Source organism: Sus scrofa, chromosome 4, assembly GCF_054392235.1.
Source record: "Sus scrofa isolate SSC_HxYL_T2T_F1_AM1 chromosome 4, Sscrofa_HxYL_maternal_Yorkshire_Landrace_v2.0, whole genome shotgun sequence".
Lineage (NCBI taxonomy): Eukaryota > Metazoa > Chordata > Mammalia > Artiodactyla > Suidae > Sus > Sus scrofa.
In genome coordinates, this window is record NC_139386.1 from 62183158 (window position 1) to 62195788 (window position 12631).

The 12631-nt window shown below is 36.2% G+C and overlaps 1 protein-coding gene across 3 annotated transcripts in view; it reads right to left on the reverse strand.

Moving 5' to 3' along the window:
- Nucleotides 1–5153: 5153 nt before the first annotated feature.
- The window catches only part of PKIA (cAMP-dependent protein kinase inhibitor alpha), a 104571-nt gene continuing 97093 nt past the window's right edge, over nucleotides 5154–12631 (reverse strand). For all 3 annotated transcript variants that reach the window (NM_001444955.1, NM_001444954.1, NM_001444953.1), the window contains 2 exon segments: nucleotides 5154–8594; nucleotides 12044–12221. In NM_001444955.1, coding sequence (NP_001431884.1) covers nucleotides 8515–8594; nucleotides 12044–12194 — 231 coding nt within the window. In that variant the 5' untranslated portion in view covers nucleotides 12195–12221 and the 3' untranslated portion in view covers nucleotides 5154–8514.

A 12631-nucleotide genomic window follows, 5' to 3' on the forward strand; every position in this document is an offset into this window, starting at 1 on the left:
ACATGTGTTCTGTTAAAAATTACCTACAAAATTACCTTGGCCATTCTTATTTCTTAGTTTCAGAGTCAAAAACTATACAATACTTGTTTAGTCCTGTTAGGTTTCTAGCGTTAATTTGATTACTACTATTTTTCTGTTTTTTCCAAGTGATACAATATTCAGGAAAACGACTTTAAGGATATATATTTCCCCCTTTTATCTATTGATGGTCTGTCATTGAATTTCAGAACTCTCATTTCTTTAGGCTATTACAATACATTAGAGTACAAGTCTTTTTATTATTATTATTATTATTATTATTTTTTTTTTTTAATGGCTGCACCCATGGCATATGGAAGTTCCTGGGCCAGGAAGTGAATTTGAGCCACAACCGTGACTTACACAGCACTTGTGGTAACACTGGATCTTTTAACCCAGTGCACTGAGCTGGGGATCAAACCTACATCTCCATTGTGACCTGAGCTGCTGCAGTCAGATTCTTAACCCACTGTACCCACCACAGTGGGAACTCCCTAGAGTACATTTCTTTTTCTTTCTTTCTTTTTTTTTTTCTCCTAGAGTACATTTCTATACATTTCTCCTAGAGCACATTCTTACTCCAGTGTAACCTTGCTCAAAGCCTGCAGATGTCTCTCTAGAGAGCTTCCTCTCTGGCTAATGTGTTGTTTAGGCCAGGAGATTAAGATACAGCCTCTTTCTTTGGCTAATCTCAGTTCCAGAAAACTGAAGGTAATTCACACTATAAAATGGCAAAAAATACCTTTACCAAGGTCATCACTTAGCTGAATGGTATACTCTTGAGTTGCTCATTTATTTATACATTGTACTATTGGTCATCTCATCTCTATGTCATATCAAATCTTCCTGTGTGTCTGTGTAAAAATGTGCAGCATAGAGTTTGGGAATCATCCGAAAATAGTTACTCTATAGACCAGACTAGGAAAAAAAATTGATAGAAATCAAGTGTTTATCTTCTGTAATGCAGTATTATGCACCTCTTACTATTTTCAAACATCAACTTTATCTCTGAATTGTATGTTTCTCTAATAGATCTGTGTATAAATCTGTCTCTTAACTATATTATGATCTTAGGAGGGCAGACATTCATTACAAACATTCATTACAAATATTATCTAATAGACAATGAGGATATAAAGATTAACAAAAAAGGCTGTTGCACTCAAGGAGCTCATGCTGTAGTTGGAGAGATACATATGTAAACAAAGAACTGTAGTCTAGTGAGATATATTTGCAGACTAAGTGTTAAGGAGCAAAGAACATAGAAGAGTTAATTTCCTAGGACAGGTCTTGGGAATGGAGATGCAAGTCAAAGTGTCTCAAAAATAAATAAATAAATAAATAAATAAATAAATAAATAAATAAATAAATAAATAAAAAAGGGTGAAGTGAGGCATAGTCTGCAAGGAGTTATATTAAAAATAAAAATGTGGAGTTCCCGTCCTGGCGCAGTGGTTAACGAATCCGACTAGGAACCATGAGGTTGCGGGTTCCGTCCCTGCCCTTGCTCAGTGGGTTAATGATCCGGCGTTGCCGTGAGCTGTGGTGTAGGTTGCAGACGCGGCTCGGATCCTGTGTTGCTGTGGCTCTGGCGTAGGCCGGTGGCTACAGGTCCGATTCGACCCCTAGCCTGGGAACCTCCATATGCCGCGGGAGCGGCCCAAGAAATAGCAACAACAACAACAACAAAAGACAAAAAGACAAAAATAAATAAATAAATAAATAAAATAAAAAAAATAAAAATAAAAATGTGGCATTTATACCAGAAAGTGTTGTCTGGTTAAGTTTAAGAATTTTTTTTTTTTTTTTTTTTAAATTAAAGAAGCAAAACTGTCAGATTTCTGTGTTAGAAAGATACTTCTGCTTGCAAGATGGAAAGAGTGTCCAATGGGGCAGGCCATTGCTTAGACATCACATAAGTGATGATTTAAAGAGTTGAGGTTTAGACAAAAAGAAGTGGGGGAGTTCCCGTCGTGGCGCAGTGGTCAACGAATCCGACTAGGAACTATGAGGTTGCGGGTTCCATCCCTGGCCTTTGCTCAGTGGGTTAAGGATCCGGTGTTGCTGTGTGCTGTGGTGTAGGTTGCAGACGCGGCTCGGATCCCGCGTTGCTGTGGCTCTGGCATAGGCTGGCGGCTACAGGTCCGATTCGACCCCTAGCCTGGGAACCTCCATATGCCGTGAGAGCGGCCCAAGAAATAGCAAAAGGACAAAAAAAAAAAAAAAAAAAAAAAAGAAGTGGGCAGTTTCAAGAAGTAGTTAAGAATTGGAATTGATAGACTGAAAAATAAATTGGAGGAAGAAGAGTTAAGAGGATTCTAAAAATTTTGATTTAAAGTTGCTGGAGAACCAGTGCTTTCCCTACATAAGATCTGTAGCATATGAAGAAAAGCAGGTTTGGAATGGTGTCATATCCTGGATTTAGAGTAGGAATGCTGACTTTTAAGATGCTTTTGGGAAATCCATGTTGAGCTATCCAATAGGTTAGCTGATTAGGAGTGACCTATAGGCTGGAGATGACGATATGGGATTCATCTTGGTAAATGTGACTGATGATGTTGGAATGGAAGTAGAGGGAAGCATGGGATTGGAGAAGAGGAATCAGGATGATATTTCAGGAAGGCAGTGGGGACATAGAGAAGGAAGATCTAGTAAAGAACAGGGAGGGGTTGCACAGAGAAAAGGACAAAATATAACTAAATAAAAAACACCCGGAAAAAAAGGAAGACACATGAAACATCTCAAAAAAAAGAAAGAAAAAGGAAATCCATTGCGAATAGGATTAAATGCCATAATGTAGGCTCATAAAACACACACAAACTATCCATTATATTTGACCTCTGAGATAGATGTTTGTTTAGGGCTAATTCAGAGAACTAGAGTGGGGCTGGATACAAGTAAATTAAGTGGTTTTGCTCGTATGTGGCTGCTGTTTGGAGGAATTGGTAGTATTACTGGCAGTCATCCCAGGTTAGAATGAGACACAGAACTCTAAAACATCACAAGATAATCTTGCCCATCTCTAGGTGTATATATATGGGCCCCCAGTTAGTGTCTATATATATAACAACCACCCCTAGGAAGAAATGAGCACTATAGGGTCTGCGGATATAGGAATGTGGTCAGAGAAAAAGGACATGTATGTATATAATGAAAGATTGAACCTGGAGAAGAAAATAGATTTTTTCTTGGGATATGTAGATTCCATCCTTAAGAAGTCTTTCATTATGCAGCAGTGCCTTGCCATACGAATATCAAACAAAATTATAAAATCAACTTTGATTTTAGTTGAAGCTGGAGTCCTCTGTAACATCATGATTTTTTAATTTCCACATTGGCCAGGGCTTCAGGGACAATTACTGAGCATCCAGGAACTACTAAAGATGTCATTGGTAATGAAAAAATTTAGCTGGAAGTCAAATTGTAAAAGGATGAGAAATGAGAAGCATGAAAACAAGGACATAGGTTGCTATTTTGAGAAACAAGTAGTGAGGGAAAGAGGGGAGCTTAAGAACTTGAGCATACTTGTGGAAAAAATGTAAAGTCAGTGAACAGAAAAGGATAATTAACAGACCTCTGGCTAAGGCCAGAAATGGTTTAAAAATCTCAGTAAAGGAATAATCTTAGACAGGAAGTGGGAAACTTCCTCTGTCCCAAAGGACATAAGAAAAAATCACTGTGGAGCACTTATGTATAAACTGAGGTTACAAACAATGAATAAATATCAATAAATAAATATTGCTATGAACTTTTTGCAGTCATCCAGAAGACAGGGCAGACAGTTTGGTTGATTTTTGACAGAGGCGGCAGAAAGACAAGAAAACAACAGGAAATTAAAGGCACTGAAGAGAACAATCAACAGGGATTCCAGCTGGGAGGGGAGTTGCTGAGAAAATAGCCATAGTGATATGATCAGAAAGTAAACGTGGTGCAAATTGGAAAGATAATGGGTGACGGTCCGATGGTTTGTTAATTTTGACTTTATAGTGAGGGATGGCCAGGATCCCAAATCCCCATATCCTGGACTAGACAGATGCAAAACATTTACAAGAAGAGACACAAGAGGCTAAAACAAACTGGTTGCTCTGTTTTCTAGTGTTTTGTCACAAATCCGTATGTAGTGTTTTAGCAGCATAACCTGAGAAAGAAGAACTTAAAGATCGACATCCTCTTTGGCCTCTCTGGCTTAAGTCCTTTCCTGGATTTGGTCTGAGTGCTGTTTGATGCTTGTGTTCTTCTGAGCCCTGCTTTGGTCTCTGCTTGGTCTTTATGGTATGCCTGTATATGGTAAAAATAATATTTTTAAAAGAGCAACATTAAGATAAAAGAAGTTAACTCTTTGCTCCTCTATCCCAAGATATCCTTCATATAGTAAAACCCTGCTTGGCTGTGAGAACGCTGATTCACTTTAAAGTTTTTCAGTGAATAGGGGGGTGCATCAGGAAGCCTTGTACTTCTAGACCTTGCAGGGGTGAGAGTAGGAGGAAAAGTTATGAAAGTGTTAGAGGGAATATTTGTAAGAAAAGGAGAGTTTGTGCATGAATATATATCTGCATGTGCAGTTAGAGGAAGGAGCATTGTAAACACTTTCAGAGGATTCTGATAAACACCTGCCTTTCTTCTTCAGGTGAACAGGTAAGAACACAGGAGTGATAGCAGGGTTTAATATTTGAGAAGTAGGATGGCTCTGGTAGATGATAAATAAAAGTCCAGGAGGATTTCCTGCTGTGGTACAGTGGGTTAAGAATCTGACTGCAGTCGCTTAGGTCACTGTGGAGGCGCAGATTCCATCCATAGCCAAACCTCAGTGGGTTAAAGGATCCAGAGTGGCCGCAGCTGCAACGTTGGTCATAGCTGTGGCTTGGATTCAATCCCTGGGCTGCGAACTTCCATATGATGCGAGAGTGGCTATTTTTTTTTTTTTTTTTTTTTTAAAGGTCTAGGAAGTGGGCTACCAGGGTGGAATAGAGGAGGTCAAAATGATTGGATTAGAGGCCAGAAAAAATGAGGCTGGAATGCTGGGTACTTCCACCACAGGATGGTTGAGCTTTGGCTATCTCCTTTATCCCCCACAACACTTTCTCAAGCACCAAGTACATAGTTGTGTGTTCAATAAATACTCTTAATAGACTGTGTACATTTCAGAAAAATGTATTACTTTTAATATCAATTATGTGAGCATGCAACATTGCTAAATACAAAAGTCATACAAGCTCACAAATGACTTCAGAGACTGCCACTTTTTAAATGAAAGAACAATTTAGGGCCTATTAAGACATCATAAACATAGTTCCTTTCCTGTTTTCACTTGATGACTTTACATATTCTCCCCATGACTACTGGCTTCACCAAGAAACTTTACAGCCCACAGTTACATTTTTTTTTTTTAACCCCTTATTGCCTCTCTGAAGCAATATTGTTCATCTTCTAAAACAGTACATTTCCACTGTAAGTAAGACTTGAGTGTTGGGTATTTACAGTGTGTAGCTCTGGGGATATTGCCTAAAAATCATTTGTCATCTGTTGTAAAAACATTTCTATGAATTTATGATTTCAATATCAGCACAGGATGCTTACAATTGATTAAAGATAAATTTGAAAAGTTCTCTTATTGCAAGTAAGTCAAAAAACTGAAATTATCACATTTCTAGTTAATTAAACAAAATGAGTAGCATGGAATGTAAAAAATCTGAACCATGCTAAGTTTATAGACTTCATGTCAGAAAAATGTCTTCTGGGAAGTATAACACAAAAAATAAGTTTTAATTAAATTTATTATTATTTTTTTTAAATAAAAGTGCTAGTCACATCTGCGTCATTACTCATCTAGGTAACTTTGAGATCAACAATTACTCTTTCCTTCTCTAAAATATGGAGGCTGATCCAGTCCATCTCTTATAGACATACATGCTCTGTAACTGGCTTCAATTTTAGAGCATGTGCCGTGGAAAGCTCCCTGGAGACAGATAAACACAGGTTCAAATTTTATTTCATCATTTATTAGCTTTTTAAGCTTGTAAAAGTTATACCTTATTGAGCTTTAATTTCCTGATTCCTGAAATGGAATAATGTTACCTCTTTAATTGAATTGTTTGAGGATTAAGTGGAAGAATATGTGTGCTGAAGTGATTAGCAGAAAGTCAGTTAATAGGCATTTAATGTGTATAATCAAACCAAATGCATTTCTTTCTCTCCTTAAAAATTCAATCCCATGTATATTATTGACTTGCAAAGTAAAAGATATGACAGAATTTGGAAGTTATTTTGAACTTTTGCTGAGCAACTTTCATGGGATGTGGATGTTTTGGAGAGTTGATTTTTATTTTCTGGCCTGGTAATACCTTTGGGTTTGAATATAGCAGACAAAGTAGCAGTAAGAGGTCAAAATAATTCAAAAGCTCCATATGACTTCACAATTTAGCACTATTATATATTCAAAGACAAGCATGATACCACATGCATTAATAATTATATATCACATAGGAATATAAATCCTCCACATATACTCAGCACTAGTCCTAAACTTTACAGAATCACATGAAATCAGTCTGGAACTCTATAAATTTAAGGATGAAGAGAATGTTACCTGGATGCACAAGAAAGCTATGAGGATAATAAATGAGGATATGAAAAAGTGATTGTATGGATGTGTAAGTGGATGTCCTAAATGGACTACCAGAAATTGTCTAAAATAGCCTCAGGAACCTCTTTTCCCATTTGTGAGTCTATTAATAGGTGGATTGGTCTGAAATTTAACTGGCCATTTTGGACCCTATTGGGTTAGACAAAAGGAAGTTCTCTAAAATTTAATCTTTCCTCCTCCTATTTTCTCCAAGAGTCACACAGTTAACATTTTTTCTAGTAATACATGATTGAGGATTAAGTGATACCCATGCCCTTATCTCATTCAAAATGTACTGTAAAGGGAGATGAGGGCAGACTTACCTTTCATCACTTATGTAACTACAAAGGAGGGCTGAGATCCTGGTTTGTCCATACTGATTATCTGCTGAAATGCTGCCTAACCTACTTCACGTGAGACGCTATCTAAGACCTCGAGGATAGTTAAGTGGGCTTTTTATTGTAAAGGGTCTTCCTGTTGCCTTGTATTTATCCAGTAATTCATGAGCCACTGCATATTACTGGTGCCTTTTTTATTACTACTGAGAAATGATTTCATAATACTGACTGGAGGGATTACACAGGAAACTTTCCATATAAGAACCATGATGTCAAAACACAGCAGAGGCCATCAACAGTATTAATAAGGATTTTTGTCAGCTTCTAATAATGATTATTATTGTATCAGAATGCAATTCACACTAATTATATTAGTAAAAGTTTACAAACATTAAAAACTGCATAATAACATTTGGATCTGATAGGGCTGAAAAAAGACATGAAAAACACAAGGGCTTTATTTTTGTGATTGGTGTCCACATGATTGCAAGGTCATTTTCTCCATCTTTTGCAGCTCTGTGGAGATAAGTTGTCCTCCAAATTTTAATAATATCATACAGCACTGTGAGAAATTTGATTTCATAGAAGGAAGTATTTCCAGTGCTTGGTATTACCTTGGATTCTCTTTCCCACCTCCCCAATTCTCCCAAATCCTCATAACTGAAAATAAAAATATTCATTGGAAAAAGTTTTACACTTGGGCAAAAGACAAAATTTGCAGATTGAATTCTGGTCTGTGCAGACACCAAACAGACTGAATTCAGGTAATATTCACATTAATGGATATTTTCGAATGCCTGTACAATAAGCAAAAGGAGTCTTGATGAATCTGTTAGACTTAATTCATCAGCAGTGAATTAAGGGGAAAGATTATGTTTAAAAAAAAAAAAAGTGTGTTCTATCTTATCCTGTGGAGCAGAAAAAAAGGCAGCCCTTTTAAAAATGAGTGGTATAAAAATTCACAGTAACAAGACATCATTTTTGTTTTTCATAAGCAATCAAAGAAGGGGGCAGTGCTGAGCATCTATATTGTACAATACAAAACAGTGTAAATAACACAGCAGGAACACACAGATACATAATGTTAAAAACAGTGCTTTCTGGATGGTTCTTTTACTGGGTGAATACTTGGGCCAGAGATATTTAAAACTCTGGGGTTCAACCAACCCTTTGCGATTAGACACAATTAAATCCTCTGACATTGTGAGGGGCCAGATGCTACAGGAAGAATCATCATCTAGGTCAGTGCTACTCTCTACAAGCATTTCGTCATATATATGGTCAAGTGAAAGGATCCATCCAAAAATGACATCCAAACACAAGCCACATGATTTCAACCATTGCTAATGCCAGAGGTAGAGAAAAGTCTGTCTGCAGCCACAGCCTCTGCCCCCATTTTTAACATAACAAGCAGTTTCCGGCAATGCAGAACAGCCATTTTCTTTTTCCCCCTTTCACTCTCGGAAATAAATGCATTCCAGACAGGCCCGGAGATTTGAGACATTGTCAGGTGTTGATAAAGATCAAAGTGGAGTGTTAGCTTTCTGATTTTGCTGCTTCTCCCTGGGCTTCCCCACTTTGTTCTGTCGAATTTCGCTGTGCATCCTCTTCACCTTCTGTTAGAGACATAAAAAAAGATAAAGGCCAAATAAAAATGACTGTTTATATTTGCTGGCTTTCAATATATCATATTGGAAATTTCACAAATACTCAAGTCTGAAATCCTCATAGAGACAAATGTATTTTCATGGTTATCAGTTCCCCACCAAGAAAACAAATAGCTTAAGTGTTTCAAGGGCTGACTAACTCTGGTTCTGGGACAGCATGGCTCAAAAACAAAATAATAATGGAATTTTTAGAGTGGTTAGCGACGCTCTATGCTTTTGATAAATAGCTAGGGATGGCCAGGTCATGGCATGGCACTTGCAGTTTCACAGGTTGCAGAAATCAGATAGGTCGTTAGGTAGGAATCAGAAGTAGGGAGCAAGTTTACCTTTAGATGTCTGACTGTCCTATTTTAAGAAATACTTTTAAATTGAATTTTACCTTATTTTGAACACTTGGTGATAACTTGACTTCTCAGAGGATTAATTAGTTTAAATGAAAAGCAACAGCGAAGGACATTATGTCAGCTGGTTAGCCTCTGTCAGTTATGAAGGCTTCTGGCCTGCCCTTATAGAACATATGTACGACTCCAATAAAACTACCTTCATAACTGCACCCTTAGCAACAATCTCAGTCAGTGACATAACAAACACTAAAATTAAGCAATGACTTCTCCCCATATTAGGTTACTTTACCTGGGTGCAAACTGCAGACAGTCCTTGATTCAAAGATTCAAATATTTTTGTGTGTGTTAGCTTGTCACTAAGCAACCGATATGGCTTAGTGGACAAACTAATTTGGGGTGTTGCAATAATGTACGTTATATTAATTTTTGCTAACAGTTTGTTACCATAAATCAAATGAATAGAGGAAGGTGGCCTTTCCATGAATTTAGCTGGAGATGTTAAAGGCAATTTCTCCTTTACATTTAATAAACACATAAGATACCTCACCATATACCATACTTTAGGGAAATTGGGAAATTAAAAGCAGTTTTTCCACATAAAAATCATATACTGTTCTAAAGGGGTTCTAAGAATATCACAATGCACTATATATAATTTTCATGTACAATGTTTATTATTAGAGCAATGAACAAGTCCCCAAGATGTGCAGATGGCCTGAATCTGAGATGTGTCGATTAGCATGAAATAAGAACTCGATAAATAGGAGAAGCTCTTGGTAACCAAAGGGATGAAGTCATATTAGGGCAGATGCAAGAGAGTAGAATATTAAGGATGAAAGTGACTGCATAAATACAAAATGAAGGTCTCTACTCCCATGGGGCTTGGGACTTTCTAGGTATCCAGGGACACTTTTCCAGCCCAATATAATGCTGTAAACACAGAGCTGTGGCTAAATAGATGCTTGTTAACTTGTCAAGATAAGCATGGGACAATATTGTTCAGCATAAACTTAAAAAGAAACTGAAATACTCAGGAATTACAAAGGAAGTCACGCACTATTCTATGCTAGTGATGTTTAATTTGCCATTGTACAGTTGTCATTTTCTTACATTTTAGAGTTTTAGTTGTACAGTTATTATTTTTAGTTCTTTGTACTTAGAATAATAAACAGTCAATGTTGTTCATATTTTGCCTTATTCTTGACTTTGTGATTTTAAGAGAAACAAAATTCTTTCAAAGGCCTACAGAATTGCAACTAACCTAGAGAAGTAATTTTAAAAGAATAAAATTTGGAACCATAAAGATATTTGAATTATTTTAAATTATTTAATTATAATAAATTAATATAAAATATAAATTGTATCTTTATTAATATAAAACATCAACTTATATACATTATAAGAAAATAATTTAATATAGTCTCATATAAGAAAGGTCTTAGGGCTAATGGATCTCCATTTCAGTGAAAACAAAAAAAGAAATACTAAACTACACCAAGAATAAAAATGTCCTTATATTAAGGGTGGCTAAAATGAATGCAGGAGTTCCCATTATGGCTCAGCGGGTTAAGAACCCAATTAGTATCCATGAGGATTTGGGTTTGATCCCTGGCCTTACTTAGTGGGTTAAGGAACTGGCGTTGCCATGAGCTGCAATATAGGTCGCAAATGCAGCTTGGATCTAGTATTTCTGTGGCTGTGGTGTAGGCTGGCAGCTGCAGCTTGGATTTGACCCCTAACCCCATATGCCACAGATGCAGCCATAAAAAATAAAATATAATAAAATAAAATTAATGAAGATTATTTAAAATAGAATACTCGCATCAAATTGCAAATTTTATGAAGAAGATTAGCAAATTCTCAAAGATTACAGAAAAAAAATTTATTTACTTACCTCAAGCCACCAAATTGGAATAATTCCCTATAGCCTTTCTCACAGCCATTTTAAAAATTAACCCCCGTTAGTAATAAAGGGAAACAATGAAACCTCAAATATATATCAGTCTATATATCCCATGGTGGCGATTGTTAAAGTTTTATTTTCAACCTTAATTTGAAAAGACCAACCTATGACCTGCTGACCCACAGCCACTGAATAAAGTTCTGTCCATTGGTATTTTAAAGTCATGTTGCTAAGCTGTTTCGTTAACATATATACATATAGTCTGACTCAGTTTTCTAATAACTGGAAGGCTTTGACATAAAAATTCTAATAGCAAAGAGGTATTGAGTGGTTGCCATGAATCAGAAACTTGTAACTGCTTTTTATGTACACAATATCATACTTCCTTAACTATGAACTCCATTTTACTTTTAAAGATTATTTTTATATAAGTTTTTCTCAGAGAAATACATTCAGCTTTGATACTGCAAAAGTTATGGATGAAAGAACTATCAGGAGAGTCATTCACATATTCAGAAGTACTTGGTCATGTTAAACTTGTTTTACTTTTGCATTGGTAAAGTCAGATTTGATGGGTGGGAGTTCAAGGCCTAATAAGATACAATTTTCAAACTCAGTGTATCATGAAAGGAGAACTAAAAGAACTTTTACCTAAGACTTATTTATGTTACAGACTATTTTGCTTCTATTCGCAACAAAATTGGTCCCGGAGACCCTTTTCTTTTGAAATGGTTCTTGGGATTGAGGTCCATCAAACTCATCTATGAATCTTATTAAACACATAACACTATTAAATGCTACAGGTGGGCAATATTGTCAAAGGAGGCACTCCAACTTTGTTAAATATTCTACATTAGATATAATAGAGCTTTTATAACAATTAGGATTAAAAAAAAAAACTCCTGTGTTTTATTGATTGCATTAGTAAAATCAGATTGAGGACTCTGCATTTGAGTGGAGAACCTTGTAAAAAGTCACTGAAAACAGAGTGGGAGTGATTAAGAGATTAGTCTCTGACTTTAATCTTGCTTTAGACTGTTTATAACTCTATTAGGTTACTCTCAAAGGTGTTTTTGGATGCCTTAATCCTACTTAGTGAAATGCTGCAAATCATTCCATGTTCATAAAGAGTTGGGTATCAAAGGACTCACCTGTCTTGTTGATATCAAGACCTGCTAATTTCAAGGCTAATTCATTGCTGTTGCCACTTGCAGAGGAAACCAGGATATCATGTATTGCATTTCTTCTACCTGTTCTTCCTGAAGCAATAAAATCTGCATATGTAGTTTCCACATCAGTCATTGCTAACAAATATCCACATAGCAGGGACTACAAAACAGAGAAAAATTAATAGGTAAATAACAATGCTGGTCAACGGTAAACATTTAACAAAGACACTTGTTATATTACTGGCCTACAACATAAATGTGAAATAACTGTCTTGCTTACATTTCTGCAAAGTAAGTAATGCTTTGATTATTGATCAAGGGTCAGGGAACATTTTTTGTAAAGGGCTCTGTTAGTAAGTATTTTAGGCTTTGAAAGTTAAATAGTTTCTATCCAACTATTCAACTCTGAGTTGTAGTGAAAAAGTCGTCAAAGATAATACATTAAAAAGATGTAATAAACAAATAATAGTTACAAAAATAGGCATAGGGCCAGATTGGGCCTGCGTGCTGTAGTTTGTGGACACCTGGCTTAGATCATAAAATTCTCCTTCTCTAATACGTTTTAGTCAG